This window comes from Phlebotomus papatasi, chromosome 1 (assembly GCF_024763615.1).
Source record: "Phlebotomus papatasi isolate M1 chromosome 1, Ppap_2.1, whole genome shotgun sequence".
NCBI lineage: Eukaryota > Metazoa > Arthropoda > Insecta > Diptera > Psychodidae > Phlebotomus > Phlebotomus papatasi.
In genome coordinates, this window is record NC_077222.1 from 53998649 (window position 1) to 54010732 (window position 12084).

General features: G+C 34.0%; 3 protein-coding genes across 3 annotated transcripts in view; 2 read left to right on the forward strand and 1 right to left on the reverse strand.

Annotated features, from left to right (window-relative positions):
• Positions 1-34: 34 nt before the first annotated feature.
• Positions 35-1305, reverse strand: LOC129806720 (ATP synthase subunit b, mitochondrial). The gene is made up of 4 exons (XM_055855493.1): positions 1162-1305; positions 850-982; positions 398-785; positions 35-334 (listed from the first exon to the last, which is right to left on the reverse strand). The coding sequence occupies exons 1-4, from the start codon at positions 1187-1189 to the stop codon at positions 155-157; spliced, it is 729 nt and encodes a 242-aa protein (XP_055711468.1). The 5' UTR covers positions 1190-1305; the 3' UTR covers positions 35-154.
• A 5-nt stretch (positions 1306-1310) lies between these two features.
• LOC129806743 (small VCP/p97-interacting protein) lies at positions 1311-2005 on the forward strand. Its single transcript, XM_055855519.1, has 3 exons — positions 1311-1521; positions 1589-1744; positions 1805-2005. Exons 1-3 carry the CDS (start codon positions 1456-1458, stop codon positions 1817-1819), a joined length of 237 nt encoding a protein of 78 aa, XP_055711494.1. The 5' UTR covers positions 1311-1455; the 3' UTR covers positions 1820-2005.
• An 86-nt stretch (positions 2006-2091) lies between these two features.
• Positions 2092-12084, forward strand: part of LOC129806711 (UTP--glucose-1-phosphate uridylyltransferase) — a 17239-nt gene continuing 7246 nt past the window's right edge. Inside the window, 10 exon segments of the mRNA XM_055855486.1 lie at positions 2092-2239; positions 10028-10264; positions 10266-10341; positions 10344-10405; positions 10407-10526; positions 10528-10671; positions 10673-10861; positions 10863-10919; positions 10921-10990; positions 10993-11022. Of these exon segments, the coding sequence (XP_055711461.1) occupies positions 10091-10264; positions 10266-10341; positions 10344-10405; positions 10407-10526; positions 10528-10671; positions 10673-10861; positions 10863-10919; positions 10921-10990; positions 10993-11022 (922 nt within the window). The 5' untranslated portion in view covers positions 2092-2239; positions 10028-10090.

The following is a 12084-nucleotide window of genomic DNA, read 5'->3' on the forward strand; positions in this document are numbered from 1 at the left end:
TATTCCGGAACCCTGTTTTTGCAAAAAACCCAGATATTTTTTTAAATGTTTTTATTTCTTTACCAACGAACATACCATGCTACTTAAGTTTAACACAGTGATTTCGAAGATATTCAATTAAACTTCATCTAATTCCGTGCCAGAGGGAGAGGGTTCACTTGGCTTTGCTGGCCAGAGCACCAAGATCAGCAATACATTTGTTGAGGAGCTCCTTTTCCTGTTCCGGCGTAATGGATTTCAGCACATTATTGACCACCCAATTAACCATGTGCTTCTGCTGGATACGTCTGTGAACATTTTGGACTTCTAGCTGGTAATCCAGGCGGCGCTTGACCTGAAGAAAAAAATTTTTGGTATTTTCTTAGCTGTCCGGGAGGATTCTTCGAATTAATTTTACCTCATTGTAAACCGTCATGAGCCTTTCGCGGTAAGTAGCCTCCAGTTGAAGACCAATATTTTCCTTCTTGGCCTGCAGAAGGAGAGTTTGTCCCTCTGCTGACCATTGGGATTTCTTCTCATCCTCAATGCCCTCTTCAAATTGTCGGATTTGGGCATTCCTGCCCTCACTCCATTCTGCCTCAATACGATCGATCTCCTTGTCGCAGAATGCCGCCACTTTGGGTCCCAGCTTCTTCACACCCACAATAATGAGAATGGCAAAGGAGAGACCGTTGTAGTATTCGTGCTCCATTATATAAATCTCCTTGGAGCAGAGGTACGTGAGCAGGCCAGCTCCAAAGGCATAGGGTCCAGTTACGCCTGTTTTGTTGTAGAAGAACTGGAACCTGCAGAATTACAGAGAGATTTAGGCACTTGTACAGAGAATTCTTCCAAAAAATCCACTCTCACCATTCATCCGGAATGAATCCCATCCTCACTTTTCCAGGGTGTTCCAGACGCACTGGCCGCTGGAAGCTCTGCTCGCCTCCTGTTGTGCTGGTGGCTGATCTTGCCATCAGAGACACCATCGGCCTCTGGGCGGCTAAAATTAGGAAGATTTTAAGGAGTTTTAGGACATTTTCTCAGTCTTCCGGAATGATTACATAAACATGCTGTCAGATTTTTGCACACTCCTCCCACATTTTCTTTGTAATTTTTTCACAAAGTACCGTTATTGAATCATGTCTTGTATGCTAGTGATCAATTTAAAAGCATAATTACCTTGCAGCAAAGCCATTCGCGACAGCATTTTGCGATTTAAATACTCCTAATTTTCCAACAAGAATGGCCGAACACAGACACTTTGACACCTTCGGATTTTGAGGTTTCTGAAAATTCGTTCAGTTTTCGTTATTTTCGTTCAGTGTGTCACCTGTTATTTCGGAAAAAGTTCCTGAGTGAAAATATTGTACTTTTTTAGGGATTCTTGGGAGGATATTTTCTATTTTTGTATACAAGACATACTTAAAACTTTTCAATTACACAGGATATAAATGCCTTAATATCGAGAGAGCAATGGGTCTCTGTAGTTCCTGTTTCAATGGATCATCTGGTTCGGAAGAGTTGGTTACTCCAAGTGCTGTAAGATTATCTCAAAATAAGCTTTTCTGGGAATATCATCATGATTCTTTAACTTGTACCCTATTAGGAAGAGCGTAGGCAGTTGCAAATTGAAGCAGCGGAACGTAGGCGCCAGGAGAATGAAGCCAGGGGTATAAAAGACGTGGAGAAAGTGAGAAGGCAGCAAATGCTTCAGGAAAAGAAAGACAATCAGCAGGGAGCAATGGGAGAGCCGGTGTTGAAAGTACTGATAAGACTTGCATGTCTTGATGATATATGTCTCTCAATCTTGCCTTTTTTTCAGTGGCAATCTGGCTGAAAAGGCAAAAGAAATCCATGTTCAGCATCCCCGACTCCCACAAAAACACTGGGAAATCGCACTCAAGAATCCTGATCTACTACACAAGTTCACTTGAAGACATGCTGTTGAGATATATTTTGTGATCCTCCTTACTATTTATACCTGTATGCTTAAATTTGAGAGTGAAAAACGCATTTTTTCCAACCTTGATGTTTTTATTTGATTTTCGGAGTTGATGAATTTGCATTTCGGAGTAAAAGTACCCGAAAAAGTTGCAATTTCGGTACTGTCAGTTTTTTTTATGCACCCGCTGTCAAAACACGTTGAGTTTGTGGTTGCGGAAGAGCATTTTTGGAGGTGAATTTCAAGCACAAATTCTCGCTCAAAAAGTCCCAGTGATCGTGCAAGATGCTGTCCGTCCCAGGAAGTGAAGGAAGGGTAAGCAATTTCTCCAGTTAGTTAGCTATTATCAGTGGAAAATACTACGAAAAACTTCTCTTCTTCTTACCATTTTATCTTGCTTTTTTGTATCCCAAAACTTGACCTTCGCCCGACCTCCAAACGATGCGTCCAAAAAATTCTCATTTGTTCATCCAAATAAAATTTCACGATTATTTTGCATTGAATTGATGTGCGAGTGTGTGTCTAATAACTCATCAAGCAGTTTAGCAAATTACCATGAAGCAGGTGTAATGTTGAAGAATTGTGGAGAAATGATAAGCCAGAGAATATTAGTAAACGATATTTTTTTTGCTAAGGAATTTATTTGCTGCCTCAAATTTCTGCAAAAATTCAAGAATAATTAAGAAATATATGTCATTGTTAAGCGCAAATTGAAAATAAACAATTGGATAATTATAATTAGGTTCAGGGTTGATGTACAGTACATCTTGCTTTTGGGTAGAGAATCAATTAGTTACAGAATCACAGATATTGTAATTGAACTGAATTGCATAAAATGCAGTAACTTGAATTCAATATAATTAGATAATACATTTATTTTAAAATGTTCATTGCATTGCATACATCTAAAAGCTTTTCGTGATTTTCAAAAATTTGACATTAGCGCTGCAGACGGAGCTTTCGAAAAACTAGCATGACCTGAAGAGTTAATTATCTTCATTTTTTTTGTATGTTAAATAATGAAAATTAAATAGATGAAAAACAGGAGTATCTTAATTAAATATTGCATAGTAAACTAAAGTTAAAAAAAATTATTGTAATATGGGAAGGGTCTAAGGCTTCGCATATTCTGCGGTTTCGAACATTGCAAATTTGCTCCGTATTCCTTTAATGAATCTGACAATTTTTTCCACAAATATGTGACGTAATACGAGCTATTAAAATATATTGCCATAGGTCAGATTCATTAAAGATATAGCGCAAAAATATGAAATGTTCGAACCCAGAGCGTGTGCGTACTTGAGAGCCTTCCCTTATTTATTTCTACACACCAGGATAAATTTATGTCCATATTGAAGAGTTTTTCCTCCATAAGCATCGGGAATTTACAGTAGACTCTCTCGCAATCGGGCGCAAAATTTTGTTGGCAATTTTCACGTTTGATTTTAAAGCAAATTTGTTCAAATTCTCTGTAGTTCCTCTTATTTTATCGTGATTCTTTATATTTGAGCGCTTTTTGTGGAATTTACAATGATTTTGATGCCCAAATCTATCGATAATTTAGATGACATTTTGCCCCATATTCCCGATTGACAGAGAGTCTATTGTATTTCAATATGGACAATGGACATAAATTTCTTTAGTGTGTAGGTGTAGAGGCTATTACTCAAAATTCTTTACCCTTTTATTAACTCATTCGTATCTATTGCATTCGCAAATCGCTGCAGGGATTAAATTCTCAGTGAGTTCAATTCCTCAGAAACATAAAAAAAAAATACCCGATAGTGATAGAAATACAATTATTGTATTTTTTTCGCTTCATGGAAAGATATGCAAAATTGTTGCACGATTTGTGCAAGAAAAAGTTTGACAACGTCTCGATTTTTATTAAATTTTCTTCCTTTCTCTTTCCTAATTTGAATTCTGAGCGACAAATTATTTTCTTGGATAGTTGCACTATATAAATAAATTAAATTTGTAATAAATGAATATAAAGAATTTAAATTCAGGGATTGTTAGGACGTGTGTTTGAAAGAGACTCCCTAATAGGCCCTTTTTTCTTTTCACAAAAATCGTATAATAATCTGTGAGGGACAAGTTTCAAAATATGAACATTATAACTTCAGTACTTTCTAGTATATTGTCTGAATGGTTTTATAAAAAAAATTGAACTTTCCACCTCTAAGTGTGGAGCAATCACATCTCTGCTCTTCCATCAGGAAACTATATGCTAATACCCATTTTTTGTAAAACAAAATTATCTAGGATTGAAAATAACTTTATTATGCAATGAATGCAAGAAGTCTGATTACTTGATAGTCTAATTAATTTTACATCTATTTTTTTACAAAGAAAATCAGTCAGTACCTTGCTGCCTTGTATGCAATAATAAATTTTCTTATATCATCATCTTCACTTTTACTGAAACAAATAAAAAGATTAGTAATTCTTTCGTAACTATTTTGTTTTTACATTAACAAGATCATTTTTTTTTCAATTAAATATAAACATCTCACGTGCAACTAGTTTTGATCTGAGTACAGTAGACTCTCGCCCATTGGCTCTTTTTCATTCGGGCGAAAAATTTTGTTGACAATTTTCACGTTTAATTGTGAAGCAAATTTGCTTTAATTCACTGTAGTTTCTCTTATTTTATCAAGATTCTTTATAATTGAGCGCCTTTTTTTTTGCAATTTACAATGGCTTTGAAGCCCAAATCTCTCGATAATTTGAATGATATTTTGCCCCATATGCCCGATTGAGCGAGAGTCTACTGTACTTTCAAAAGTTTTTTACGGGAATCTTTGAAAATTTAAACAACAGCGCTCCAAGCGGAACTTTTGAAAAAGTTCCATGACACGAATAGTTCAATAACTCAACTTTTTAATGCATTTTCAATTTTTATTTTAAATCATTTTTTAAAGAATTTGGTTTTCATAAAATTATTAAATATTTTCAAAATTCGACACAATTTGCTCTTGAATGCAAAGCTGGTTGTCTTAAGAATCATAACTGCTACAAGCATTTTTGGCCTGACTTTGGAATGTTCACTCTTGGGGATTGGTCTTTTGTTAGACATCAATCGGGGAACGCATCAGTTTGTGCGAAAAAATTGGCTGGAAGTGACTGAGAAAAAGTGTAAAAGTGCATGACAAGGCACGATTGCGTATCTGTGAGACACAGACTTGTAAAATATTTCTTTAATGCTTGAAGCGATAAGTGTAATCGACAGCTGATAAGTCCCATTTTAGCCATTCACAAAAATTGACGAGAAGAGAACCTCTACCAGTTTGAGTTGTGTTGGGAAAAAGATCACACATAGTCAAATTTCCACTTTGCCATCAGTAACCGTTTTTTCAGATAAATGAACAATTCCACCAGCATTTTCCAGTCAGTTTATTTCAAAACGTTGCCCAGTTGTGGCGGTTTCTACGTGCCCTCCGCACAAACGGCTATCGTCTCTTTATTAATTTAATTTTTGTAAATGTACTCGTGTCCTCAAAAAAAATCTTTTAATAATTATAAAGAGACTCTGTATGGAGAGATACATTTGAATATACGATAAGGAAGTGTAGAGAGAGCCTCTTCAATTTGGCACGCAGGCTTTCCGGGATTTGCACACAAAAAAAAAGATCATCAAGAGTGAGAAGGCAGCTAAAGGTCACTAATCTGAGAAAGACTGTAAATTAGTGTGTTATTGAGCAATACTTCTGATAATATTAATATAATGGGTGAACTGGCAAATCCGATAGATATTCTCTTGAGACGTGTAAGTACGGCGAATTAGTGCGATAGATGTATACAGTGGCAACAAAAAATTTTGGATCATTACCTTATCATCAAACTATAGTCATGCTGCGCAATAAATCTCTTCCTCAAATTATTATCAAATTTCTCCACATAATTCTGACTAGGTTATTTTTTTTGTGCAAACTTTCAAGTCATCACAAATAAGTGTTTTAATAATACTTAGAAATCGAATGTCTGCAAACCTTGAGGAGTGCAAAAAAAATAACGTTGGAAATTGAGAGACTCTGTTTATGATGCAATTGCGTGTAAGAATATATAGAAACTCCAGTAGTTGACCAAAGTTCTTTAGCAAAACAACTTTATTTTTCAAGAGAGATCTTTCTCTATTTTTCTTTAATCTTCACAAAAGACCTTGAACTTGACCTCAAACTACTTTTTGGGAAAACACTTATACAGTGGAAAGTTTCCACTATCTCAGAAAAAATATGTTAGTAGTATAGCAAGTGAATTTGGTAAACAATTATACATGAGTAAACAAAATAATCAGCTATAAAGTTCCAGTATTGCGTTAGTAGATAGTCTTTGAGATACTGTAATAATCCCCAAGTACTCAAAAGAATCCAATTTGTGAAGAGTAGTACAAATAATAGTTCTATTTACAAATGAAATCTATTTATTAATTATTCTTATATTGATTAAAAAAAATAAGCTCAGAAAATGCAATCTCATATTATTCCAAGTTAATTAAATTTCTTTTATTTTTCATATTTTTCTTATAAAACTAAGATTAACTAAAAAGAAAACAAGGACAGGCGTCAAACTAAATTAAACAATTTACTTTTTTTCTAGAGATATGAAATACGCTTTTAAATTTCAAATGCTCTAATCTCTAACCTGAGATTTTTTCAATGGAAAATGACAATGAAAAAGATCATAATGTCATCAAAATATTTATTGCTTAAAACATTTAATTAATGATTTAATTTCTTACACCCAAAAGTTTTTTCAAGGTTATTTTTATTTAATAACCTATATAATTAGATATTAAACCTTAATTTTTAGTTTAAAGAAGATATAAAATTTAACCTTACAGTATGTACATTGTACAATGAAATTTTGCAAAAACTTTAATAAGTGCGATTATTATTAATTTCACCAAATAACCTCAAAAATTGACAATCTCTTAAAATAGTTTTTTGAATTAGTTAGAGAACTTCCCGCCCTGATACAATTTTTATTAAAAGTTTTTGTAGTTTGTTAGGGTTGGCAAAAATATCGATTGAAAACTAATTAAATCCCAAAATGTACCAAATTATAACCTATAGGGTCTCTAGGGAACGCTTTTTAGGTTAACATATTTTAATACGTTTGGAATACAAAAAAAAAGTTCTTTTTTTATCCGGTTAGAAAAATAGGAAATCACTTACAAAACAAGTAGTTAACTTTTTAATGTTGCCCAATGTTATTGGGATGTCTGATTATTTTTTCTGACAAAAAAGTTATTCTAGAATTAGAGGTTATGTATGATTTAACCTCGAAAGAGAAGGTCACCTCATAATAGAAAATTCTGAATTAAATTTGACATGCAATTTTCTATAATAAAATTTGAGGTCTTTAATCTCTTCAAATATTTAAAATGGTCAGGATTTTTTTACTGAAGTATTATGTTTATGAGGTTAAAAATTGGCACAATAAAAAATTATATTCGACTTTTTCTATTAACCCTTTAACGACGAGACAGTTTTCGGCTGACCGAAAATCAGCAATATAAATGAAACCGATAAACAAAACTTGTGAAACGTCTAACATCTAACCTTCGAAAAGACAAAAGAGTCTGATTTGGTGTACTTTTTGTCTATGAACAATAGGGACAAATATAGCCCAAAAAATGAGGTGATTTTTTCTGACAATATCAATGAATGGTAATTTTCACTCTAATGAAAAAACATAATGTTTGAGTATTGTAGTTTTCTCTTTCCAAAATGGTTTTGCTTAAAAAGAATTGGATGTATAAAAATAATTAAAATCAATTTTCATATGAGAATTTAAAAATTCGTCATTTTTTGAGCTTAAAATTTACTATACAGCAAATAGCTGGAGATTTGCAAAAAATATCCTAGATTCATTCGACCTTCTTTCCTACATTCTACTAAACTTGAAATTACAATAATTTCAAATAATTCCTTTTGCGGATCAATGTTTATCGTGGCCACTTAGCCAATTGAGACCTAGTTTTTCGTCCTCAAAATTTGCATTTTTGGAGAGAGGTGGGTTTAAGTTCCTCCTTGTTTAATAAAAAAAAGTTATTTTAATTAAAACTTTTATTCATGAAAGTTTTCGGAAACTGTAGAAGTGCTGAAGTTTGCGATTTAAGTTAAGCACTCATTTTCTGATGCAAGACGTTTGAATTTTATTTAATGAGCGTCATTGCAATTATTTCTGGTAACTCTATCCCTGTCATCCCCGTACAGAACAAAATAATATATCCAGCGAACAGATTTCAGTAAAACTCACTTTACTGTAAGTCTTAGTGGTCAAATATGATACTTTTGTAGAGAAAGAATTTTTTCCGTCTCTGGGAAATTGGAAAACTCATGGGTACTCTCGTCCCCAAAAGAATGAAAAGGAGACAAACTTCAATTTTCCAAAAATCGATAATATCGATTTTGTGAATTATTTTTGCGTGTCAAATGACTCCTTTACAATGTTGATCACTAAAACAAGAAGAATTATTGACCAGTATCTTGTGGAATGTCCGGGAAGTGGTCAAGAAGACACAAAATTTCCGCTTGCCAACAGATTCCTCAAAAATTTCACACAATAACACTTTGAAACAACATTTCTTTCAACACCGATGTTATTGTAGACAAGCTTTCTCAAAAGCATTAAAAACACTTCCTGGACAATCAGAATTCAACCAAAATCAGGAAGAAATAGGAAAGGTTTGAACAAGTTTTTTTGAAAAATTTAAGAAAAAAAAATATTTTTCGAATTTATGCAATTTGTAATTGTTAGTTAATCATACTTATTGACCCCGAAAGGTTTTTCCTTATTCTGGTCTAGAAATATCAAAAAAGTCACAATATCTGCAAGGAAGCAGAAAATCGAAAAATTCACGATTTTTGACCAAGAATATCTTAGTTCAGGAGTTAATTGGGATCATGCAAAAAATGTCCTAGATTTGGACAACCTTCTAGTTTGTAATCATCCACAAGAATCGGATTTTTATCGATCCTAAATAGTCCAAAAAAAATTCTTTTTTCCATGGGTACCCAGAATCCAAAGGATACGAAAGAGTTAACTATAAATCTTGCTTGCTAGTTCTTTTGCAGATATTAATTATTTGTTTTAATTTAAACAATACTTGCTGATTTTTTTTTTCAGATTAGATTTATTTGTCAATTCATGCTTCTGTCGGAGATCAATGAATAGGGACTTAGGACTATACAAAATTTTAAATTTTGTTTTTATAGTTACAATCTATTAATCTGTATTAGTTAGAATCTGTTTTAAAATATCCAAAATATCAATGACATTCCAATATTTTTAATTCCACGTATTTTTTTTCAATTGAGCCGATTAAATATTAAAGTTTAATTGTGACTAAAACCTTTGAAATGTTTGTAATGTCCTAGACACACTTACGACTTTAACCGAAATACGACTTAACGTAATTATAATCAAAATAATGATTTGACTAAATTCCCATCAGTGTCCCATTAACTAATCCGTTCCTTCGCTTAAGCCGAGAGACGGATTAGCCAAAAACTGATAGAATTCAACTCCGTTCGGCCGTCGACTGTGTTAGGAATTGTGGAATGAAGCGTACGCCCTACACATAATCATTGAATTCAAATTATTGCTATGTAATTATTTTATTTGAAAGTAAACTTTGATTCTATTATTTATTTCTAGATAACCTTTAGTGTTTCTTCCAAGCCTACTTAATCTGAAATGAGAATATTTCTGTAAGACTCAAACAAATCTTTCTTTATCTATAAATCAATAATTGGATTTATTTTAAAAGTAATAGTTTCCTATTGCAATGCAATTAAAATTACTGATAGCGCGGTACTTTACACTTGTTTTTCAACTATACACACATTTTTTTTAGACTAATTTTCTGAAGTGGATGAGATTTTTTTGGCTGAAGTGTAGACCAGAAGCGCGCAGTTTTGAGAGAGAGAGAGTGATTCGCTCTATTAGTGAAACAATTGCTTATCAAGAATGTCTTCACAGTTCAAGCAGATATTAAACTTACAGACACACAATCAGGCTCAGTTAAAATGATTTTCAATCTCTGATGGAAATTTGTTACACATTTTCTCTCTCTTTCTGTGAATGTGGTGTTAGGTCCGAGGTCACCAGCGAGCTCCGTCGGATTCAAAAGAGTTCCATATGAGGTGACGAAACGTGATGCCCAACGGTGTTCTTGAAGATGACATTGAGAAGCTCCTGGAGACGTGTGAGGAGCAGAGGAAGGGTGCTGTACGGAGCGATATGATGAGATTTAGCAATTTATTTGGGCGTTTTCTGGCTGAAGATGGTCCATCGGTGGATTGGAATAAGATTGAAAAGTTGCCAGAAGGATGCTGTGCAGGATTATGGGAGTTTGGTGACACCAGATGAGAATCACATTCGCGATGAGCTCAATAAGTTGGTGGTAATTAACTAAATGGTGGCCTGGGTACATCGATGGGATGCCATGGTCCGAAAAGTGTCATCCCTGTGCCGAAATGATTTGACCTTCCTGGATCTCACGGTGCAACAAATTGAGCATCTCAATAAAGTGTATAAATCCAATGTACCGTTGGTGCTGATGAATTCCTTCAATACGGATGAAGATACAGAGAAAGGTGATTAGGAAGTACAAAGGATTCCAAGTGAAGATCTACACATTCAATCAAAGCTGTTTTCCGCGCATCAGTCGTGAATCCTTGTTGCCTATTGCAAAGAATTTTAGCGTTAAAGATGATATGGAGGCTTGGTATCCGCCTGGGACATGGTGACTTCTATGAGTCATTTGCCAATTCGGGCCTACTGAGGAAGTTCATCGATGAAGGTCGGGTATATTGTTTCTTGTCCAATATTGACAATCTCGGCGCCACGGTGGATCTCAATATTCTCAATCGGCTCATTGGTGGTGGAGGAGAGAAACCCATTGAATTTGTCATGGAGGTGACTGACACAGACAAGGGCAGACGTCAAAGGTGGTACGCTCATTCAGTATGAGAACAAATTGAGACCTGCTGGAAATTGCACAGGTGCCTAAAGAGCATGTCGATGACTTCAAATCTGTTAAAACGTTCAAGTTCTTCACACCAACAATATCTGGGCCAAGCTTGATGGTGAGTTTAATTTTTTTTTTGTTACAGCTCTCTTTACTTCCTCCACAGGAAATGACTCATCCTCTGACCTCTGTTATCTTGAAAGTTTTATTTTCGTTTTTCAATATTTTGTCACAAAACTATTGAGAAAGACACTCAAATCCCTATTCAATTGGTGTCAATTTATATTCATCAGAAAATACTTACACTCAAAATGTTGAGACATTGTTTAACCAATTTTATCGAAAAGCCAGACATGAATTTTATTACACTACTTCACAGAATAAATACACTCATAGCAGAAATATTTCTGAAGTGCAACCAATAAAAGGCTGATAAAGAAAAAAAATGATTCATCTTGTTATTTTTATTTCAATAAAAACTCAGAGTAATTTTTGCTATTTCTGATTTTTGGATTGTTTTCGAATCAGACGTTAATTCTATTTGTATATTTATTAGTAAAAAAAATAAAAATGAGAAATGCTAACATAAATAAATTTATTAAACTTGATGAATAGTTTTCTCAAAGATACACAAATATTTCTTGTATTTTAACTTCTCGAAATCAAAGAGAAAATAATATTTACAATCCACTTTTTTCGAATTTGTGCCTGACCTGTAGCTTAAACGGTAACAGATATCGACTTCTGGTCTTCGGTGACCCTCCCATAAGTCAATATTATCTTGAGATATTTTTTCCATTTTACGCCCTCCAAAACCATACTTTTTAGTTTATTCGCCCATAGGGCAAATGTCCTAATTCAAAACTATTTCTAGACACTTTAGCTTTGACAGAAGCTTTAGCTTTGATCCATTAGCTTGTTGCCTGTGCTTTCGAAGGTCTTCGAGGCTCTACTCCTGGAGCAAATTACCTTTTATTTAAATTCACAGGGTCTGTTGGTGGAATTTCAATTCCGGATTTCGCAATGGGCACAGCACTACAACCGCACTCCTTCATGTTCAAACACGACATTTCTATGTCTCTTGACAACCGCAAGTTTGTTGTTTTGCTTCTTCTTGATTTTTCTAAGGCATTTGATAGCATATCTCATGACTTTCTTTGCCACATAACTTTTCGCACTT